Source organism: Heloderma suspectum, chromosome 2 (genome assembly GCF_057233095.1).
Source record: "Heloderma suspectum isolate Gila_16-S chromosome 2, 16-S_ref, whole genome shotgun sequence".
NCBI classification, from domain to species: domain Eukaryota; kingdom Metazoa; phylum Chordata; class Lepidosauria; order Squamata; family Helodermatidae; genus Heloderma; species Heloderma suspectum.
Window position 1 is genome coordinate 337,787,003 of NC_139459.1, and position 22,904 is coordinate 337,809,906.

Here is a 22,904-nt window from a genome sequence, read left to right on the forward strand (position 1 = left end):
CAGGAATCATGTTCTCAGTCCTTTGTGAGGGAAGCTATAGCAGTTTCCCACTTAACCCAGCTAGGTTCCTCCTTTATCTGGGCCTACGGTTCATACTGCTGCTTCTCCTGCAGTGTGGCCCCTGCCTGGCACCTCTGCAACCACCAAATAGGATCAGCTGTACCAACAGCCTTGAGAACATGGCCATTTGTCTCTGCAAGCGGCAGCTATCATGTGGCAGAAAGAGCTCAACTGGTAAGGGGGACAGAGCCACTGCGAAGCAGAAGCCACATGGAAGGTATCACTGTTGATGTTTAGGAGCATGATTATTACTATTACTACTTAGCAATTATTTAAACACTTGAAACATTTCAATGCACATTACCCCAGTACTTCTTAAAACAGCAACCCTAGCCCCATATTGTTGGTGTTTGTGTGGTGGGAGAGAGATCGGTTAGTCAAATTCCCAGCAAATTCATGGGTTGTCAAGGGTGTGGGGAGTCTCAAGGCTCCTGATCCAGCCACCTTGCTGAAGCTAAGCAGGGCAAAGTCAGTGCCTGAATGGGAGACTGCCTGGGAACCTCATGCACACTGCCTTGAATCCCATGATGAAAGAAAGGCAGGATACAAACTCAATTAAAGAGGCGATATTTCAACCAGGGACTTTGTAGGCCACACTCTTAGCCACTGTGCCATGCTGGTATCTTCTCTACCCCACTTCACCATCAGGGTCCACCAACCGGCATCCCAGAGGCCCTTGTATGACTACGGGGCTCCAATTCTTGCTGAAATTACTGTCCCCGCTGCCTTGCTGCAATGCTGTTGTGCTGCCCAAAAGCAGTTGTGCAGCAACAAACGTCTATGCTGCGGCCTCAGAGGGAGTCATTCCATCCATCCATCCATTTAGCCCAGTATTATTTTACACAGGCTGGCCATGGATGTCCAGTATTTCAGGCAGGGGTCTGTCTCGGCACCAGCTGCCAGAGAACCTTTTTAGCTGGAGATGCCATGAACAGATGCCCTTCTGCTCCTCAGCTATGGCCCCACCCCTGTTGGTAGCCAGACACTCTCACAAGGCAGACTTTCTGGCATGGAGGACTAACAACAGCAGAATGTGCTACTGCCATAAAAAACAATATCCAAAGAATATCAGCTTTTTGTTTTCTTGTAAAGCAAGTTTCTAATCCTCAAGATATGAAAATAGGCTTGCAATATATGGGCAATACCCAGGACCTTTAAGAATCTGAGAGGGCTAGAGGCTGAACGTTCATTTGAGAGACACCCCCTGCCCTTCTTTTCTCAGGTGGAGCGCACTGTTTGTCTCAGTGAAGTCTCAGAAGCGGGGAGGGCAGACCAAGTAGGATTTCCATGACTGGCATACCTCCTCGCCATGACTAGTAGGCAGAGAGTAATAAAGTATGCAAAAGAAAGCAACCTGTTGCAAATGTGTGCAAATTATAGACCATACCATTCAGCTTGTCAGGGCAGAATTTTTTATTTATTTTTTAAAGCTCAGAGTACACACAACAACCCTGCACAAAAGGCAAAACATGCTGTACACACGAAAAGTAAAGGCAGAAATGAGAGGTGTTTCCTCGGCAGGCAAAGAATCAGCTCCTACCTGCAGTGGCATAGTTGTGGCTGCCTGCACTACTGCAGCTCAAGATGAGCTATAGATCGAGTTTCCCTTCTACAACTGCAAGGCCAGCACCTGATTTGCAATTCAAAGGGTAGGTTACCAAGGATAAAGTGATTATCACTGGCCAGCTTGCCTTCCGTTGAAAAATACTGCCATCATGTCATCGTGTGGAAGAGGGGCTCCATCCCTGCCAACCTTCTTCAGAAAACCGAGTTATTACTCTTATGTAGGCATTTACATATAAAGTGCTTTCCATTTCTGAATCATCCTTCAGACAGGCCTTAAAGGTTTTGAACAATTGTGTCAGACTAATAATCAACATGAATGATCCTACCCTTTCGATGAATGTTTGTGGATGAAATGAGGACCTTAACCCAGATTAACGACTGCGCATATGGAACCAAAGTGAAATTGCGACTTCCAGTTGGTTAACTGGTGTGGTCCAGCATAATGCGGCATGAGAGAGATTATCACATAAATACATAAAAGACTATTGCATGAGGTACTTCCTTGGGCTAAGGGCATTTAATTCAGGGGCTGATTCAGCACCCTAGTGGTTTGCTAAAAATAAAATAAGGTTTGATGTTGAAAATGCATGTTCAAAGTGTGTGTGGGAGCCGGGGGGGGGGGGGGGAGGGATCTGAAAACCCAGATTGTCAACTCTCTGCTATTAGAGAGCAGGGAATTCTGGTAATGGCTTCCACAGCCATGGAAGGCAAAGAATACTGAGAGCAACAGGCCTTCCCCTTCAGAGCTGTCATGACAGGGAAAAAAACAGGGAGGGCGAGTTACAGAAAGAAGATTGCAGAGCAAACGGAAACTGACACCGAGGCTGTGATTAAGTACAGACGGAATTAGGGAAGGACAGCACCTCGGAGGAGACCAGCAGCTGTGCACAGACTAGTTTTGTTGGCTTGGCCCTACATGAAGGATAGGGGCCAGGTCTCCTGCTGTAAGGTGAACAAGCAGGCTGACTGTTCAAAAGGGGGAGAAGGGGATGACTTCGAATGGGGGAGAAGCTACAGCCACCTTCCACAACCTGGTGCCCTCCTGCTGTGTTGGACTACAACTCCCATCATTCCCAGCCAGCATGGCCACTTGTTTCAAAGCAGTTTGGTGCTCCACTATCTTGCCTTCCCTGCTCCATTACTCTGGAGGAGAGTCTCCTTGGCTCACCCTCTCTTTCAAAGCACATTTCACCCAGCCTAGGAGAAATGGGAGCTGAGAGAGAGAGAGAGGAGTTCTTTGCTATTGAAAGTGAGAAAGGGGAAACAAGCAAGGGCCTTCATTCCTCCCACTCTTTCCCAAATGCTAAAATCTCTCAAGCCCTAGGCAGGGATAACACTTCTTTTCCCATACCCTGTTCTCCTCTGCTGGAAATTCCAGCCTTCAATACATGAGAGAAAATTGACAAGGGGCTCAGGGGGAGAGAAGGGGAGAAGAAGATATTCTGAGTGCCACATGCAAGTCAAAATAAAAGCAGCCTTTCAGCAAAATTTTGCAGATCTAGGAGTGGCTGAGTTGAGATAGTAGGCTTGTCCCAAGCTTTGAACCCAAAATCGAACAGCCCCTGTAGAACAGAAACACACGACAGAGACACAGCAAGAACCAGGTGGGATGTGTACAGAGACCTTTAATTTTCCTGAGATATGGATGGACAGATGGTGCTGTGCATGGGCAGATGCAAAAGGGCAAGGGTGCACATGCATGCCACGCAGCCACTTCTGCCTCACACACATGCTGCCACTGGCAGCATCAGAGCTATTCTACACATTAAGCAGCAGCCTTCCTCAACCCAGTGCCCTCCAGATGTGTTGGACTACAACTCCCAGCATCCTCCCAGCCAGCAGAGATGCTGGGGTTGTAGTCCAACACATCTAGAGAGCACCAGGTTGGGAAAGGCTGTTGTACAAGATGAGGTGGCAATCTGAGGTGATAGAATTCTGGGCTGTACCACTTCAGACTGCAATGCGTGGGTGTGGGTGGAGGCATTTTTGAATGCTTCTCTCCCCTCCACCCCTGTAAAAGGCTCCCCGCACATAGTAAGCTAGCATATTAGAGAGAGGGCTACACCCTAAACTGTGCGCTCGCTCGCTCGCTCTCTCTCTCTCTCTCACACACACACACACACACACACACCATGCCATTTTGCCCGCTCCTTCAGCATAATGTGTAGATCAGCTCTTATCCAAGGGGTTAGCCCCTCAAAGAGCCAGCAGAAAGCAATCCTGTGGCCACCCAGCCCCGGTTTCTTTCTGCAGTGATACAACCTTTTCATGGTCAATGTGAGAGAGACCCAAGCTCATGAGAAGGAACACATTTGAGATCATCCCCATGCCTGGGAGCTGGGCCAGTCAGAGAGTAATAGGGGCCTTTTCTTAAGGCCCAGCCAAGACCTCTCCCTTCCTTAAGGGGTACTCACTCCATCATATTTCCTGTCAGGAACCCTCCTCTCAGTCAACAGGAGGACTACCACACATTTTGTTTCTTGTCCCATTTCTCAGCATGCTAGGTCGAGGCTTCCATCGGCCCAGACTGGGATATAGATTGGCCTTTCCACCTTTTTCTTCTAGATTGTAAAGCCCTGCTGGGATGGGGGGTAGGGGGGGCCAAGGAGTTCCTGCCCACCAGCTGGCTCTCTGAGGCAGGAAGCAGAAGGGAATGCTCACTTTGCCATGCACTATCTGCCTTTGATGAAGCCATCAAGCACCCGATCGCTGCGCTCTGACAGCCAGTAGCCGGCCATGGCGGCCACAGCACCGATGAAAATGGCAGTGAAAACCATGTCTCCTTTGGCCGCGAGTGTGGCCAGCGCACAGATGATGGCACCAAAGAACATCTGCTGCAGCACAACCACCTCATCGTCTGTGATGTCGTCAAAGAACCCTTTCTCGGGAGCATCTGTGGGACAAGGAAGAGGCCATCAGCCTGTGGGTGGTCAACTCACAATTTGGTCATCCAGCCCCCCCGCCCCCCACTGGTGGCTCTATATCAGTAGTAAGAAACAGGAAGACTCCACACGTCTCCCATCCTGACTTTGAATTTTACATGTACCTAGTATAGTAAGTGTATGCATCGGTATGAAAAGCTGTACCTGGATGCCTGTCTCCATAACTGAGAAGTCCTAGATGGTGCTAACTCTTGTGGGGAGCCAGACCACTCATGAGAGGCTCAGTTTTGTGAAGCAAAAGTACTCTTGCAAACCACTCCCTGGAGAATACAGTGGCTCCCAGAAATACACAGATTTGCTCAGGGACAGCCAAAGAGAACAAAATTCCATCCAAGGCAGAAGACAGGCTTTGGGGCCCAACCCCACAGAGCTTTGGGGCCTGATCCCACCCCAAATTCCCCAGTTAGAGAACATGTTATTAGTTTTATATTGTTGCTTTTACCGCAATTTTATTTTTTTAATTATTATTGTTGTTTTAAATTGTAAAATGCCTAGAGAAATATATTTTATGAAGTGTACAGATCTATCGATTGTGTTATGGTTGCTGCTGCGGTTTACCTGGGGGCTTATCTTCCACACAGATCCCCTCTTTGCGCACGTGTCCCTCTGCACAAACACATCGGTAGCTGCCGTCCGTGTTCTCGCAGGCCTCATTGGCGCCAGTACACACAGGTTCCTCCGCTTCGCCAGCACATTCATCCACATCTGGGGGGGGGGGGGGTATGTGAGTCACACTAGCCGGTTGGTAGCCATCAACCCACAGAGCCCTGAATCAACTCCCTAGGCCCACCTCCTCTCACCTCACACGGAGAGAGGATTCCTGTCTCCCCGTCTCACCCACAGACCTTAGTAGTGGCTCCTGGGCTTTCCATGGTTGGGACATCCTCACTTTGTCCAGGCAGCTGCCCCCAGCCATAATTTAAGAGAGAAAAACTTTCCCTATGTCTCTTAAGTGCATCCTTTTTATCTTCCATGATTCAAAAGCCACAAAAAAATACCTATCAAAAGCCCATCACTAAATCAGCCTCTTTGTCTGAAGTCTAGCCGTATCTGGTGCCTCCTGACCCTCGCTCTAGAGCTGTGGTATCCCCAAAACTTTGAAAACCTTTTCAGAAACTCCCTCACTCCTGAGTCCTCTTCAGCTGGGCTGCATATGTACCAAGGGATGGGCCTGAGTTGGCTTTCTCTTCCCTCAGCAAGGCCCAGTTGAAGCACAGCTGTAATGAACGTCATATGGCACATCAACCACCTCAGTGTCAGCATGGTAATCTCTGCAACAGTGTCCACTGTTGGCTTCCCAAGATAAAAGAGGCCCAGGAGGAGAAAAAGAACAGGCAGCAACAATTCAACATTCCTGACATTATAGTAAAAGGAAAAGTGAGCAGCCAGTGCTACCAGAATATGTGTGCAATAGCAGGAAATGTGCAGCAGCTTCAGAGGACTCTACCCTCTATAGGCCACACAGAACACGGCATGCTCTACTGGTGAATCTTGTGGGGATGGGACAGCCACTAGAAAACTGCTTCCTGACAGGACGTACCAAGGCACTTGACACCATCGCGCTGGTAGCCCTTGTTGCATTTCTTGCAGCGGGAAGGTCCAGCACCCATGCAACCAATGCAGGCCTTGGCACAGTCTGAGGAAAAAGGAAGACGCAGAATTAAGAGGCAGGCACACAACCCGACCTCTCGTGGGCAAGGAACACTGAACACTATGGTTTGGTTGAGGCGATAATGGGGTGTGAGGGAGTGACTGAGAGAAAGGATCTCCTGTGAGAAGTGAAGCTTTCTAGATGGGCCTTTGTCCTGAACAGTTAGCCATTGCTACATATGTTGTTTCAATTTTGTGCTTTTAACGTTGTGTTTTTAATGTGTTTTTAATATGTATTTATTGTGAACCACTGAGGGATTTGATTGTATTCAGCAATATAAAAATGCCACAAAATAAATAAATAAATAAATAAATAAATAACTCCTCAGTGAGAGACAGAGTGGGCCCACATGGCATATTCTGGGTTCTGTCCAGGAGAAAATTAGCCAGGGTACAGAGCTGCTATGCTAGGACTTGTTTTGCAGTGTGGCTTCACTTGTTCAATGACAGCAATGCCAATAGGAGTCGCCAGACGATGTCGTGCAAATACATTTCCCCAACGCAAACATGCCTGCCCCACAGCAAAAGACAACCACACGTGGCACTCACGCTGCCCACTTTTCAGGCTTGACACTCTTACCTCGGCACTCGTAGGAGCCTTCTGTGTTGACACAAAACTGGTTGGCGCGGCAGTGTGCCATGTCTGTGCCGCATTCATCTATGTCTGTGTGAAACAAAGAGAGATGTCAAACTAATGATCAGATAAGCAGTTTTCTCTCTCCCCCTGCCCAAGAATTCTCTTGCTTTGCCCAATAATACAATATGCAACTATTCATTTGAGGTTTATCCTTCAAAGTCACCCCTCCCCTCAACTCCAAGTTACCTATATCCAGAATATACAGCACCTCGAAAGGTGGATTGCTCAGGTCGCTAAGGGACAGTGAATCTTTTCAGGCCTTGTCCCACAAGCTCACCAATGCATCTTCGGTCATGCAGCATCCAGCCCCTCTTGCAGCGTAGGCAGCTTGAATCTTCGGGGCCTGAACAGCGTCCACATGCCCGGTAGCACTCTGGGTTGGGAAGAGAGCCTAGTGTGTAGGGGGGAGACTGAAAGCCCTCCCCATCTTTCCAAGCCCAGGCAAGGGTAGCAGCTCTTGAAGGCCTGATACAAGCTACCTAAGGGTATTATGGCGCCTGAGGAAGACAGACTCTGCTCCCCTACAGAAAATCCTAATACATCACTGTTTTTATGGAACTTTTATTGAATACGTACTTATTCAATTTTTATTGTGTCTTTTCTGTATGGCTTTTATCTTGTACACCGCCTTGAGAGGGTTCCACCCTTAAAGGCAACCTAGACATAATTTTAAATAAATACAATCAATTCAATCGCAGCAGGCCTAAGTTCATGCAGGACGGGAGGAGGAGGAAACACAAACACCACTCATACAGCAAGAGCGACCCTGATGTGGTGGTGGGGAATGTAAAGAAGACTGTGACGCTTAAGCCATTCCCACTTGGCAATATACTCGTACATCAATATAGTGAGCAACTATGACAATAGTACATGAAATACTGCAGACCCTGCTCCCAGGCATTGATGTAATGGACTTGGTTCAGCCAATTCAAAGCAGTTTTAAAAACAAAGCTCAGGGAGGCCCAATTATGTGATGGTAACATATTCAGCACCAATGTTAAGTTTTACTGGGGGAGGACCGTAGCTCAGTGGTAGAGCACCTGCTTTGTACCCAGAAGGTCCCAAGTTCAATCCCTGGCACCTCTACTTAAAAGGATCAAGAAGCAAGTAATGAGGGAAGACCCTTCTCTGCCCAAGGCCCTGGAGAACTCTGGCCAGTCAGAATAGACAGTACTGGGCTAAACTGACAAACAGGCTGACCCAGTATAAGGCAGATTCCTGACTTCCTAAATATTCACTTAGTAACACATGTTAATAATGTTAATAAATGATACATATATTCTGTTATTATTATGGTTCAGCACTTCAGTCAGAAGGACAAAGAGTCTGACAACACCTTAAAAATGAACAAAATTTATTATGGCGTAAGCTTTCAGGGACACTGTCCATCTTGTTCATTTCAGTTATGGAATTTGGGGAAATGGCTTCTGGCTTCCTCAGAATATGGAGCTACTGCAGGGGTGGCAACGTGTGGCCCTCCAAAGGGATGATGAAAAGGGATGATGGCCAAAATATCTGGAGGGCCACAAACTGTCCAAGCCTGAGCTATAGTCTCAGGAAAAACACTGTGTGTGCATTACAGGGAGGCCTGGCAGACTTAAGCGAGGTGTACACTGCTTTTTCAGTATAAAAGCTGTGGGTGTATGTATACGGCTGACTGTTCCGCCCCTCCCAATCAGGGCCCAACCCAAGAGCCCGGAGAGGTCGTTAGGGCCCAAGGAAAAGAGGGAAGGCAATGGGGGGAGGGGGGAGTCACTAACCAGTACTAGCCAGCAGGGGGCAGCAGAGCTTCCATCACCAGGCCCTGCCCCCAGCCCAGCCCAGCATGGGGGCCAGTCTACATACCCGCACATACCAGGTGGCTGTCGTTGCGAGCAGCTTCATAGTAGCCGTCTCCACACTCAGAACAGAAGGGCCCCCCATAGCCTGTCTGGCACATGCACAGGCCCGTTCCCCCACGCGTGCCATCTCCGTCACACTGCCCATACCCACTGCAAGGCTTCTGGGCGCCCCCAGGGCAGGCTGTGGAGAGGAGGAAATAAACATCAGGGCCAACGAGCACTCAGCTTAAACCTGGGGTGCTCAGACCTCCCAACTCACCACACGACTCCGAAGCCTGCCCTCTCCCCCCGACCCCCTCCATATGTCCTCCCTCACCCCCCGATGGCAGCTCCCCTTTATCCTGCCACACTTTATTAGCAACGTTTAATCAACAGTTCCAGTGCCACAGCCCACCGCTTTAAGCTGACCAACTTCCCTCATCACAAGAAGTGGGGAACAAATTAACAATGGCTGAATTCCCCCTTCCTGGGACAGTAGATAAACCCTAAGCACACCTAGCCTTTACTAAAAAAAACCCCAAGGCATCATCAGCCAGCAGCCATTCCAGCTAGCTGAGTTGAGGGAGATGAGAGGGGGAAACTGGGCCACTCCATAAGCCCTGCTGAAGACCCCCCCATGAGGTCTCCTCTTCCCTCAACCAACACCACCAGCCCTGCTGAAAGACCACCCCATTTTTTCTTCTCCCCTTTCCAACCCTTTTTCCTTGTGTGTTATGTCTTTTTATATTGTAAGGGACCAACTTGTTTTAGTGATTGTACATAAGCTGCTCCAGGAGCCTTTTTGGCTGAGGAGCAGGATAAAAACACTTCTATTTATTTAAACCCATCCCAGATTTCCCCTGTTCTGCAGCCTTTCTGCAATACTGTTGTGATTGTATCTCTAGACAAGACTTCTCTGGCTAATCTTGAAATTAGTCCCTCCCAGCAAACCAGCTGAAGAGTCCCACAGAGCCAAACGGGGATCTGCAGGGATCTGTGGGACACCATGCATGAGCTCAGAGTGCGAGATGTATGTACACGCAACTGTTTGGGCACTATCACAACAACACAGGAGGCCACAAAACAACTCACTATGGCACTCAGGCCCATAGGTGCCAGATGGGCAGCACAGTTTCAACGCGTCCATGCAGAGCCATTGGAAAAAGTCTGGGTGCTGCTGCTGCCTGGGGAAAGAGAGCCTCGGTTACTACAGCCTGCTCCCTTGTTCCATCATGCTGTGTCTTATTAGTAACGCAGCCCCTACCTACACCTCGGACTACTGTAATGCATTCTATGCGGGGCTGCCTTTGAAAACTATTTGGAAACTTCAGCTGGCCCCCAATCCTGCAGCCAGTCTGTTGATGACGTGACTCCCTCATTACAACAGCTTCACTGGCTACCAGTCTGTTTCTGGGCACAATTCAAAGTGCTGGTTATGACCTATAGAACCCTATATAGCTTGTGACCAGGCTACCTGAAGAACTGCCTTCTCCCATAAAAACTTGGCTGGGTATAAAGATCTTTGGGGGAGGCCTTTCTCTCAGTACCAGCACCATTGGACAAGCGTTTGGTGGGGATGCGAGAGAAGGCCTTCTTGGTGGCTGCTCCTGACTCTGAAACTCCCTGCCAAGAGAGGGGAGGGTTATCCTCTCTGTTATGCTTCTGCCGGTAGGCAAAGACGGTTTCATTCAGGCAGGCTTTTGGCCTATAAATTGGTCTGTTGCTGATGGGTTTTTTAATTGGTTGGTGCTGTTTATTTCTTTTATCGGTGCGTTTTTGTATTTTTAATTATTTGCTTTTATGTTATGTTTTCATTCACTTTTTACTTTTAATCTGGATTTCATTGTTAGCTGCCTTTTTCGGCGGAAAGGCAGGCTATAAATTAATAAACAAACAAATGAAACATAAATAATATATTAATCCACCACTGGGGCCTGAAGAGTGGAGCTCTTCCAAATTTAGGAAGTGTTCCCTCTTGAGAGATGGTCATGGCTATAGACACTTTGGGCAAAGATTAAATATACTGGCCTGCATCCTCTCCTCCAAGGTCCTGAAGCAAATGGGCCTTGCTCCCCTTCCCCATCTACCCTATCACTTGTTGAGGTCTCGCCTTCCGATTCCCACAGCTTGGATTTCTCCATCTCCTCTGGGCCTGTTCAAGAATCCTGGTCTTTTGATGGGACAGCAGCAGCAACCACGTACCCACTCCAGGAGAGGAACCACAGTACAGCAGTTGAGCACAGATGGTCCCAGGTTCAATCCTGGCATCTCCAGTTAAAAAGCTCAGGGAACATGTGAAGGGAGAGACCACTGCCTGAGACCCGAGAGAGCCGCTGCCAGTCAGAGGACAACAAACAGCCCTGGGCAGTGGAGGCTGGTGGCTCTGAAGTTTCAGGTTTCAGTCAGAACTCTAAAGGAGCTATCCAAGGTGCAAAGTATCTTGGGTAGCTCCTTTAGAGTTCTGACTGGTTCTGATTGAAACCTGGAACGGATTCACCGTCCCACTGACTTCAGAGCCACCAGCCTCCACCGGTCCTAGGCTAGATGAGCTAATAGTCTGACCTGCGACATGGCAGCTCCCTCGATAACCTGGCCCCAGCTGCCTTGGAATCCTCACCCACCTGCCCTCCTTGAATGGTGGCTTAACTCTGCTTTGCTTCCCTGCAGCTTTAGGTTCAATCATTTCCCCACCCCACTCAGCTGTAAAGACCACAGCTGAGCAATTAGAGCACATGCTTGGCACATGCAAGATCCCCGGTTCAATCCCTGCTATCTCCAGTTAAAAAATAAATATTGGGGCCGCAAGGGTGGGGAACACACCTCTGCCAGTCACCGTAAATTGCACTGAGTTAGACAAACCGAAGGTCTGAGTCAGCACAAGGCAGCCTGTCCTGCGTTGACCTGGGCAGTGACCCTGAGGGGGCGGGACGTGTAAAGCCGGAGGAATTTCTCCAGGACACGCCAATCAGAGCCAAGGCCAAGTGTCGTAGCAGCAGGTTGAGAAATGACAGGAATGTCAGCACCAGTCGCCCGAGGACCTGTTCCCCAAAGAGAGCAGGAAGTCGAGCTCTATGCATGGCTCTGTGGACTGGGACATCAGAAGGGCTCAAAGACTGGGGGTGCAGATTAACTCCTCCCCCACCATTCCCATCCTCATATCACTGCCTGTCAACAGTGGGGCATATCATGCTAAATTTAAAAGAGCCAGAGCCCCAGTTCTGAACTACGTTCTACTCTTTCTCTGTTATATTGCATCAGCCTTCACCAATCTGGTAACCTCTAGATGTGTTGGACTGTAACTCCCATCATCCCCAGCCAGTCTGCTGATGAGGGCAATGGAAGTTGTAGTCCAACACATCTGGACGGTGCCAGGTTGGGGGACAGCTATTTGGGCTTCTTGCTGCAGCAAAGAGGCAGGTGAAGAAACATCCCACAATGGGCCTGCCCTTGCACTTTTCCACTCACTCATGGAACCACCAACGCTCCACGTGTTCTTCACTCTGCTCCAGCAGCTGGTGGCAGGCAAAGTCTGATGTGGAGCACACCCCCTCCAGCACCTCCAGCAGGCGGGTCTCGCTAGGAGAGAAAAAGGCTGGGTGAGCATCGAGGCACCTGGACAGACCAAAGCAGCCCTTCTGGCAACTCCAGGATGTTGACCCTCCCCTCTTACCCAAAACAACCCTCTGCCTCCCCTCTAACTGGTTCTCTGTCCAGTCAACTATTCATGAACCTCCCTATCCATCTTTCATACAGGAGAGCCTGGCTTCCTCAAAACTCCACCAGGATAACAGAGTTTTCTCCGTTCAAGTAGCCAGTCCCGAATGTTATCCTTTCTCTCCAGAATAGTCAGGAGTTGGCAATATGGCAGACAAGCCACCCCTGGGGAACCTGCCAGCGACAGCTGTTCTGGCCTGGAACAAACAGGTCTGATGTTTGTCGAAGTGGATGGCATTTCCTTACAACAAACACCCTCTGAGACAGGTCATTGCTATGCCCTTTTATGAAAGTAATCGTCTTCATTATCATCATCCAAAAGCAAATGTAGCATCATATACTTATCTAATTTAAAATTATTTATTGAAAAAGTGAACCTGACAGAGAAGTGAGCAAGCTCTGGAGTTTGCAGAAGGAGGTGGGAATGATGTGGCAGAATGGACTGCACCACTTCAGAGTGCAAGTGGGGAATTCTGACCTGGATTCCTGCACTGAGCAGGAGGTTGGACTCGATGGCCTTGTAGGCCCCTTCCAACCCTACTATTCTATGATTCTATGATTCCGGATTTGAATGCGCCTCCATCAATTAAACACAACTCCCTGCAAACAGAAGACAACGGCAGATGGAAGAAGAAAGGTTCTATCCTAGCCATGGGTCGGCTGTGCTCATTGTCTATTTTGCAGGCAGTTCTTAACATAGGTGAACATTCAGAAAAATTAGTCCCTCCACCTGCAATGGTATAGTCCATTCTACCACTCAACATTCTACCACCGCGTTCTCCAACCCAATGCCCTCCAGATGTTTTGGACTTCAACTCCCATCAGTCCCAGCCAGCATCGCCAATGGTCAGGAATGCAGGGAGCAGTAGTCCAAAACATCAGTTTGGAGAAGGCTGCTCTGCTACATATATAGACCTGGACCAAGATGGAATGGAGGAAGGGCTATGCAGACTTACAGCATAACCCTATGCACATTTATTCAGGAGTAATCCCACTGTGTGGGTTCACAGAATCATTTTCGGCCACTGTGGTTTGCAGCACATGCCTGGTGCCCATTCTGTACCCAAACCCCTGCTTGTAGGTTGTTGTGTTATCTGAACCTGGCAATGGTGGGTTGTTGGTCCAGTTAACAAAGAGCTTCACAAAATTAGGTTAGGCTATGTTTGGTGCAAAGAGATCGCGTTTCTGCACAAACCTTTTTCCTTAACTTCCAGCCTGATTAAGAGTTTTGATGAACTCAAGAGTTGGCTCACTTCTTTGGAGCTTGTCAGTTGATCCCCAAAGGCATGATGTTCTTTTTACTTTTGGATTCCCCGACCCCCACCCTCCCAATGATGAATATGACTGCCTGCCATTTTTGTCCCTTTAACGGAGAGGACCCCCCCCCCCTTCTTTCACTTATCATCTCATCACCCACCACAAATCCTTACCAGCCCTTTGGGTTGACAAGAGATCTGTGCCAGAAAATCCAGACTCAAGCATGCAAGCTGAGTAGGTATAGAGCAGCCTTTCCCATCCTTTTGCACCAGGTTGGGGAAGGCTGCTGCAAACTACCTAAACTAAAGCACTTCGCAATTCCATGTTTCCTTATTGTCTGGAGCATGGCAGGTGGGCATAAGAGGGGGCCAGCTCAATCGTGATACGGATTCTCTCGCCTAGAGAAGTCCCTCTTCTGCTAGGCAGTGAAGCTAATTTTATTCCAGTGTGTGTTTTATTAATATGGCCTCTTTAATGTCGGTGTTATTGTTGGTTTTGCGTGTCTTATTATTTTAATAGTATTGTGAACCTCCTTGAATGCATTTGGTTGTAGAAAGGTAGGCAGAAATCCTTGTGATAAACAAATCAGACATAAATAATGGAATAAGCAAGCAGGGCCTGCAATTAAATGTTGCAGCAAGGAGTATTCCTTGTTCAGGATCGCTGCAACTCAATTCCATCCCTCCTCTCCCCCACCCCACATGGTCAGGTAGCATCCCATGGCTACTGAGCACGCTGAGACCTCTTTGGGCTGTTTTTTGTGCAACCCTAACAGATCTTTCTAAAGATTTTTTGTACTTTGGCAAGTACAAAAATTCTTACCCTAGGCTGGCCAATACCTCCCTCTTGTGCTTGGGCGGTGCCATTTGCGATTACATAAACAACGACACTTGTAACCAAATCATCAGAAATAGAGGGAACAATCATAGTTCTCTGCTCTGCTTCTTTTCTAGTCAATTCTGGAGGAAGCCCCACCCCCTCCCAAGTTGTCTGTGTTTTGAATCTAGAAAGCCCAAACTCTGCCCTCAGAATACCTCAAAATATATTCCCCCCCCCGCCCCACCCCAGAAGGGTCAAGAAATAGGCCTATACTGGCAAAGAGATGGGCAAAGAGCCACCGGGAACAGAGGGAGCCATTGAATTTATGTCTTATCTACCCTCTGATCAATGGAAAAACCTCACCTACAGCTAAAACCTCTGTTAAGTTTTGAGCATACTGCCAACAAATCAGTATTGAGATCTGGTGCACATTAAGAATGAACCCAGCTTCATAACTAAAATGACAGACATGTATACCAGCAAATCAAATGCTGGGCCAGATATCATCTTGGCCCTCTTCCTATATTTTAGGTGAGCTTTTGGAGTTTTTTGGATAACCGCATCATGAATGTTCAAGCATTTTTCTGTTCATTCATCACCTTTATTAATAATAAAAAGGGAAGTTCTATTTAATATGCCCAAACCACTCCAGATGTGGGGGGAAAGGGGAATGTTCCTGATGAGAACACAGGGTGCTAGCCAATCAGCACTGTGCACAGCCAACTCCTGATGCAACCTTTCAGAATCCAGCTTGTTCACCTCAACCCTAGAGTAGAATAGGCAGCTTTGGCTATAACTTAGTGAGAGTCCATTCAGACTGACCCTACGGCTCTATACATACTACATCTCCTTAAGAACCCGACTCCTCCCTGGTTCAAATCTCAACGATGAGCTCATTACGTGGCTTAGCCAAGTACCTCTGTGTCCTTCAGCCTCTCACCTGCAATATAGGAATAATGAGAATGACCTACTTTAGAGGGTTGTTGTGAGGATTACCAATGCAATGTATGTAAAGTGTGATCTAAATGCAGATTATTATTCAGAGTTGTATTCATACCCCATAGGGCTAGAAATTTGCTTTTAACAAACAAGAACATCAGCTTCAGCAGGGGTTGTTGTCATTTTTTTTAGCACTCTCACTTAAAGTATGAAATTCTGCATTAGTGGTCACAGTCCACACATGTAATGGAGTAACCACGACAGTGCCAATTGCTCTGAGCTCCTTTTACGATCAGGAGTTGTTGGGTGGCCATCTCCCAACAAGGACGCTGGTTCGGCGCAGTCTGCAGTAGCAGCATCTCACCAATGGCCTGGCGAGGCCCAGACCTCAGGTCACCTGTTTGCATATTTTGCAAGCTTCTCTTCTTCCCAGGCTGTGTTCCCGCCCCCGAAGTTCTCACGCTGTGTCCGCTCCAGACCCTGGGAAGGCAGGAGAAGGCTCACAGCAAACCCAAAGCGAGATTTTCTTGCCCCCACCCTAAACACCTTTGCCGCACAACCTGCATGCAGCAACCCACAAATCCTCGGTTTTTGCAACGCATGTGTAGCAAACCCCCTGCTCCCCCACCTCCACCCACAGGGGATCTCTCAGCTACTCCTGCTCCAGCCCAATCCCTCCTTTGAGGCAGGAGTGCGGGGTGGAGTAGGTCCCCATGCCCCAGGGTAAGTGCTTGCAAGCCCCCACTTTGTGCAACTGTGATCATGCCACAGCCCCAAATCAAAACGCTTTTCAGCCTCCCACCTTATTGAAGTTGCTGGCAAGGTCCCGGCAGATCTGGCAAGGCTCTTGCTGGGAAGCACTGGGGCTCAGGATCCAAAGGGGCAGCAAGAGGAATGGGAGCAGAGCAGGTGGGACCTTCACCCAGGGCACAACAGCCATTTTCACACAGGGGGTAAGGCTGGAAGAAAGAGGAGGTGCCATGAGGTGGGCGGTCCTACTGAGGAAGGTGACAGAGCAGAGATCCATGGACAATGCACTTATGTGGTACAAGTCTGTCCAAGCGTTAAGATTGGCACCTGAGGCCTTGTTCTCTGATCCTCCAGTAAGAGCTGTGAGACTGGAGAGTGTGAGGGACAGGGCCTCCTTAGCAATGACCCCACTTCACTGGAACGTCCTCCCTGGGAAGTGCGTATGACTCCATCTTTGCTGGCCTTTAAGGGGATTTTAAAGACTTATTTATTCCAGTTTACATTTGGTTAATTTTAGTTTAATTTTAGTTAATTTTTTAATTTTAAATTAAGTTTAGTTCATTTTAATCTGCTGCTGCTAACTTATTTGTTATATTTTGCTTGTTATTTTTAACAATGTATGTATTGAATATAGCTTTTAGGGTTTTTTAAATTATTTATGTATTCAATATTGTTTTTAGGGTTGTTTGAATGATTTATGTATTAGGCAGTGTTTTTAGGGTTGGATTATGCATTTCTTAGATTAAAGTAAATTGCAAAGCACTTTGTGAGGGTTTTTAACCTATTATATTAGGGTTATAGATCTTTAAGAAATATTTAATTAATTAATGGCACGATCCTACGCATGTTTAGACTGAAAAAACGTCCTACAACTCCCAGCATTCCTTAGCCAGCCAGCCATGCTGGTTGAGGAATGCTGGGAGCCGTAGGACTTTTTTCTGTTTAAACATGCATAGGATTGTGCCATTAATTAATTAAATATTTCTTCCCCACCAAACCTCCCCCAACACACATCCATTCTTAAACTGTGGGCTGAAAGTGGAGATTTCACAGACAATATCAGGAAATGTGGGTGTAAAAGCTCCCCACTATGATAGAAGCTGATAAGTGTGGACACCATTAGGTCAAGGAAACTGGGCTTAATTAGTAGAAAAGAGAGGGGTGAGTGTTCCTATCTGAAAACTATGCCATGACTCAGAAGCCTTGCCCACTGACCCACAATGCATTGTGGCTGGCTGCCTATGGCTTCTTCTGTAGCCACCAATGAAGTCCATTAGCCATGTATAACGTGGCCCGCAACAAGCCTTCTATTTTTGCTACAAGTCTGAGAGGACTCCACAAATGAGGTAGCACAGGTAGACTGACTTCTACAGTCTAGTACGGGACCGGGCAGACTTCAGGCTTGTGGGAGCTACCTTGTTTTTGGCTAGAACCACAAGGTCAACCAAATGGAGCCAGCTGCAAAATAGTGGGTGGAATCAGGTGCAAAATAGTGGCTTTGGGGAAGAGTCAGATGCAAAAAGCGGATCAGGAAGTAGAGCCAATTAGCTACTGCACCCTAGAAGCTATTGACTGTAATGGCCTGTATAGCCAGGCAGAAATCTACATTGGAGTCGCTACAAATCAGGGATTCTAACAGCCTAATTTGGGAGGCAGAGCTTTGTTGTTGTTGTTGCTCTATGTGTGGACAGTGTCATTATAGAGTTTAATCACTAGGTGATGCTGGACTTAACTGTATCACCTGGGTGGAGTCAGGAGTTTCCTGTGGCTATTCTGTCTTGTTTAAGAGACACCATAAAGTTTTTATCTAGCTTCCTAACTGGTGTGTCCTCTGAGCCTTCCATTAACATGGTGTGAGGAGCGGGATTACTGAAAACAGTGTGTTTGGAACACTGGTCTACCAAACAGGTTGAACACTGTTTTAAGACCTGATGCCAAATCATACAATGTACTGACATGCCACAGGATCCCTCTTCCTTTACTCCATAAAGTGGAAATGGAGATGGAAAGGATGAAGTAACATGGCAAAATTAAGGAAATCACAGAGCCTAGCTTGTGTGCTGTAAGCCAGTGTAGTGTAGTGGTGAGAGTGACAGACTGGGAGCCGGGAGATCCGGGTTCTAGTCCCCACTTGGCCATGGAAGCTCACTGGGTGACTTTGGGCCAGTCACAGACTCTCAGCCCAACCTACCTCACAGGGTTGTTGTTGTGAGGATACAACGGTGAGGAGGAGGATAATGTAAGCCGCCTTGAGTTCCTTGCGAGAGGGAGAAAGGCGGGGTATAAATGCAATAAATAAATAAATAAGGCAGCCTCCCCCAGCCTGGCTTCCTTCAGATGTGCTGGACTGCGGCTCCCACAATTCCTAGCCAGTATGTTGGCTCAGAATTACGGGAACCGCAGTCCAGCACATCTGGAGGGAGCCAGGTTGGGGGAGGCTGGTGTAACGAAACAGGGATTCTACAGGGATACTATCATTAAACAACTGAGAGTCAGAAACCCTTGCTAATCCACTGAAAATAATCCAACGATCTACAAGTAGATCCCAGTCTAGCTTCTGCCTGCCCCTGTTCCAGCACTTAACTCTGTAGCGCAGAAGTTAGTGCCAGGGAATCGTGGCAACGAATGAGAGGCTGTCCCTGGGGAAGCGTTCCAGAGGCAGGGCCCCAGTCGCCATGTGCCTAGCCTCAGAAGGCACCTGGAGACCGGCCTCCGATTACGAAGGTGCTGAACCCGATCCCCCAAATGGGTTCAACACCTTGGGCAGCTCCTTTGGAGTTCTGCCTGAAGCCCAGAGCGGATCCACAGCCCCAATGAAGTAGGAGCCACCAGCCTGCACTGCACACCAGCCTTCCTCAACCTGGCGCCCTTCCGGTACGTCGGACTACCACTCCCAGCCAGGCCCCAGGTTGGGGAAGGCTGAGGTACACGATCCACCCGCCCTCCGCCCAGTGCAAGGTACCCAGCCTCAAGCAGGACACCCGAGGCGCAAGCTGACGAGCGTTGGCGAGGGAGACTGGCCCGGGACGAAACCAGGGGGTATTCTCTGGGAGAAGTCAAGTGCAAGGGGCTACACGCGTCATCCATGGAGGGGTGCGGGATTCCGGCTGGAGACACTGCTCCCCGCCCGTCCAAACCACGGGGAGGAAGCAGGCCCGGCCCGGATCCACCCTCCCCTGCTGGGCCGCCTGCGGGCGGGCTGGGAGAAACGGCTCTCGCCGCTGCTGCGGACGATGCACCCTGTGGCGGGAGGAGAGGGTGCAGGCGCACGGGGAAAGCCGGCCCTCTCCGCGGCTGCGGCTGCTGCTGTCGCCCCTGGCCCAGAGGCCCAGCCAGCCCCTGGCCGACGCCCAGGAAAAGGTGCCTGTTTGGTCCGGTCTCCCTTCCCCGGGGTGGGCCGCTCAACACCTACCTTCCTGCACCCCCCGCTCGCCCCTGAGGGAGCCTGCGCGGGCCAGCAAGGGCAGCGGCAGCGCCCAGATTTGCGCACGGGGCGATTGCAGCGGCGCTGCAGACAACACCTCCCCGCCGCCGCCGCCGCCGCCGCACCCAATAGTCCGCAATCAGGTGGCCGGGGCCGCCTCTCTGCCAATGATATGGGGCCATGCGCAATGACATCATCTCCATCGCCTTCGAGGTGCCAATCGGCGGGCTCCGTGCGGTGCCCCGCGGAGCCGCACCTGCCAGGGCGCCCCGAGGGGCCGCTTGGCCAGCGGGTGCGGCGCGTGGAAGCGGAGCGAGAGGCGGCGAGAGGAAGGGGCCGGGCCGGCAGCGTCGCACGTTTGTTCCTCCATGGCCGACCTGGGGCGTTGTTAGGCGACCAGATGATCCTCCTCCGAGCCAGACCTCTCCACTCAATTCAGATCAGGCCTTGTGATAAGAGCTATTATTTTACAAAATCTTGGGAGTCCTGAATCCAGAAGACCTCAAGAAATCCTTTCCCCATTTTCCTGCTTTTAATGCCCCCCCCCCCGACTCTGTATTATACAAAGCCAAGGTAGCTATGTGGCCCAAATAAAAATGCTAAAATCCAACTTAGCACAACACTTTAATTAGGCCTATTCAGAGGTCACAAAATGCAGTACAAGCTCGCGTAGTCTTTTGCGAGCTTCAAATTGGCCTAATAAAGGTATTGTGCTCAATATGAATTTCAACATTTTTCTTTTGGAATCACTCTATAATATTATATATACAGCTAGGAAGAGGATTCCACAAAGTGCTGGGATGATACTGCCAAATGAACTTTTGAAATCATGCAGCTCTTCAAACACCTCTTGCGTATATGACTGTGTGTGTGTGCATGTATGTATACGTACATAGATGTATATATAACAACACACACATGCCCCCAGGAGAGAGAGTTTTATTGGGAAATTAGAATCTTAGTTTCAGTATCAGAAGACACTAAAGAATCACATGATAAGTTAGGGATCAGAATGTGTTGCTCAGGAAAGTTGCAGGAAAACTTTGCATGAACTTTTTGAAAGGTAAATGACTGTCAGCAGCGGCTTCATTCACCCTAGAGAATCCTGCTACTGCAGGAGGCTGTCCTGGAGGTCTTTGGGAGCCCTTCCAACACAGGCCCAGTCCAAGATGCATCACCAATAACCAGGTTGAGAAGAACTTCAAAATACTTCATAACCATTATGCTGAAAGGCTGCACATTCTTTTCTTTATAAAATACTGATTGCAGAACAAGAATGCTTCTGGGAGACGCATAGCTCATCTAACATGGGTGCAGAGTGTTAGTTCATTTCAGGGAAGAAAATGGGGCGGGGTGAAATCACAGCAGAGCTGGATCAAAGCTAGCCAAGCCCCCATTGCTCCTCCCCCCACCCAACTGCCACAGGCCACATGACATTGGGTGGATTTGGCCACACCCTGATGTCCCTGGAAGTGGCCATACCCACCTTACGTCATGTGCTCCCTGGCTGAAGTGCAGGGTGTATCTTCCACCCAGTGCTTGGGCCAGGGACTGCGCCTTGCTGTGCGCTGACTTTCCCTGCGTGCTGCCAAGCCAAGATGGCAACTTCCCTGCCCTGGCGTTGCCTGCCCCACCATCAGAGGAGCAACAGGGGCTTGGCTCCCTCGGCTTCACCTGTGCCAGCTCCTTCCCCCATTCAGGGAAGAAAATGGGGCAGGGCGAAATCACAGAGCTGGAGCAAAGCCAGCCGAGCCCCTTTGCTCCTCCAACAGAGCAGCGGAGGGGGCTTAGCTGGTTCTGCTCTGCCTTCTCCACTCCACCTCCTTCCGGCAGTGGCAGTGTAGGCAAAGCCAAGCCAACCGAGTCACCATTGGTCCTCCAAGGGAGGAGCAAATGAGTCTTGGCCAGCTTGGCTTCACTGCACACAGCACTTCCCAGACCAGGATAGCCCATGCGCAGTAAAGCAGCAAGCAAATGAGGTGATAATGAGGCATTCAGGGTTTACTGTTGTTTGTGACAGATCAGCATAGAACAGGCTTGGGATCAAATCCAGAGGAGCTGGCTCCGCTCCTTCCCCCTAACCACCAGATGTTTGGTGATTTCCTGACTTCTGTGCAGTCCCCCCACCCCCCCAATTTTTAAAAATTGAAATGCCTCTCCTAAGGCTTAGTTAGTGGGAGTAAAAGCTTTAACTGAAATATGCTGGTGCAGCCCCCCCCCCCCCCCCAGTTTCTCTGAAATGGAATTTGGTCCTGAGGCTGAAAGAGGTTCCCTACCCCTGGCATAGAGGACATAGAGAATGAGGAAAATAATCAAGCAGAGGTTGAATAATTATGTTGTTTTCTTCCAAGGGGTTCCTACTTCATGCTAGTTGTTTAAATGGTAACAGTTCTTTGCAAGATAGTTTGCATTTCTAATTAAAAACTGAAGGTCACACTTCAGCTGGCTAAAAATCTTTGGTTGAAGCCTAACGTGTTTCACAAGTTGAAGCTATGTACTCAGACTGAAGCACCACTAGGTTCAATAGTAACACTGCATAGGATTGCAGGAAACTCTGCATAAGGTTGCAGTCATGGCCTGTAAACTGAATTGTGCAATATATTTGTGGTTTGCATGTTTCTTTTAGATGCTTGTGTTTTAGAATGGAGTTTTTGACCAGAGTGTTAGCTCTTTTCAGTATAAATGACAGAAAAGTTGGATGGATGGATGGATGGATGGACGGACATATTCTGGGGACATGGCCATGGGGGCTGTCTTGATTACCTTCTGCACTTCAAAATTTACTACTACACCACTAGTTGAGAGGCCAGCAGAGCCCCATAGAATTGGCTGCTCTCATAAGAACTGTCAAGCTCCCGTTTCCATGCCCTGGCCCTTCCAGACACCTGAGCCCAGAGGGAGCTACGTCCACTCCGTGTAAACAGATCAAAAGAAGATGGAAGGAGCAGGGAGGGTGCTGCATCTTGCCACAAAATATCAGTGGAGGTTCCGCATCCGGCACATGGAACCTCCTTGTCTCCCTCCTGGAGGCGGGGCTCTGCCTTCAAGTCCCACCCCCTGGAGAGGAGGCTCCCATCTCCAGTACCAGCCAAGTCTTCCTTTGTGTGCCTCTTGCCACCCTCAGTGGGGATGGGGAGAGGCACACAAAGGAAGTGCTGGCTGAGTCCTTTTCTCTGTGCCAAGAGAGGCGTGGAAAGCAGGGAGAAAGGCAAAATGAATGAGGCAATGAAGTCGGTGGGTGTGGTCATGCCTGCTGATGTCATCTGGCTCACGGTAGGCCTGGTGGAGGGCAATTCAGGTCCCCCCAATTTATGTTCTGCACTCCT

General features: G+C 49.1%; 1 protein-coding gene across 2 annotated transcripts; it reads right to left on the minus strand.

The window, feature by feature from the left end:
- Nucleotides 1–1,451: 1,451 nt before the first annotated feature.
- On the minus strand, nt 1,452–19,701 carry CRELD1 (CRELD disulfide isomerase 1). Of its 2 annotated transcripts, XR_014788582.1 has the most exons (12): nt 19,567–19,701; nt 16,207–16,363; nt 15,307–15,405; nt 12,141–12,251; nt 9,768–9,859; nt 8,701–8,877; nt 7,133–7,228; nt 6,799–6,882; nt 6,109–6,204; nt 5,127–5,273; nt 3,507–4,519; nt 1,460–3,437 (listed from the first exon to the last, which is right to left on the minus strand). XR_014788582.1 is itself a non-coding variant. In XM_084840581.1 (11 exons), exons 2-11 carry the CDS (start codon nt 16,342–16,344, stop codon nt 4,299–4,301), a joined length of 1,245 nt encoding a protein of 414 aa, XP_084696707.1. In that variant the 5' UTR covers nt 16,345–16,363; nt 19,567–19,701; the 3' UTR covers nt 1,452–4,298. The 2 variants fall into 2 exon arrangements, 1 of the variants encoding a protein (XP_084696707.1); XM_084840581.1 differs by lacking the exon at nt 15,307–15,405 and adding an exon at nt 15,802–15,884 and having other exon boundaries at nt 1,452–4,519.
- Between the last annotated feature and the right edge of the window lie 3,203 nt (nt 19,702–22,904).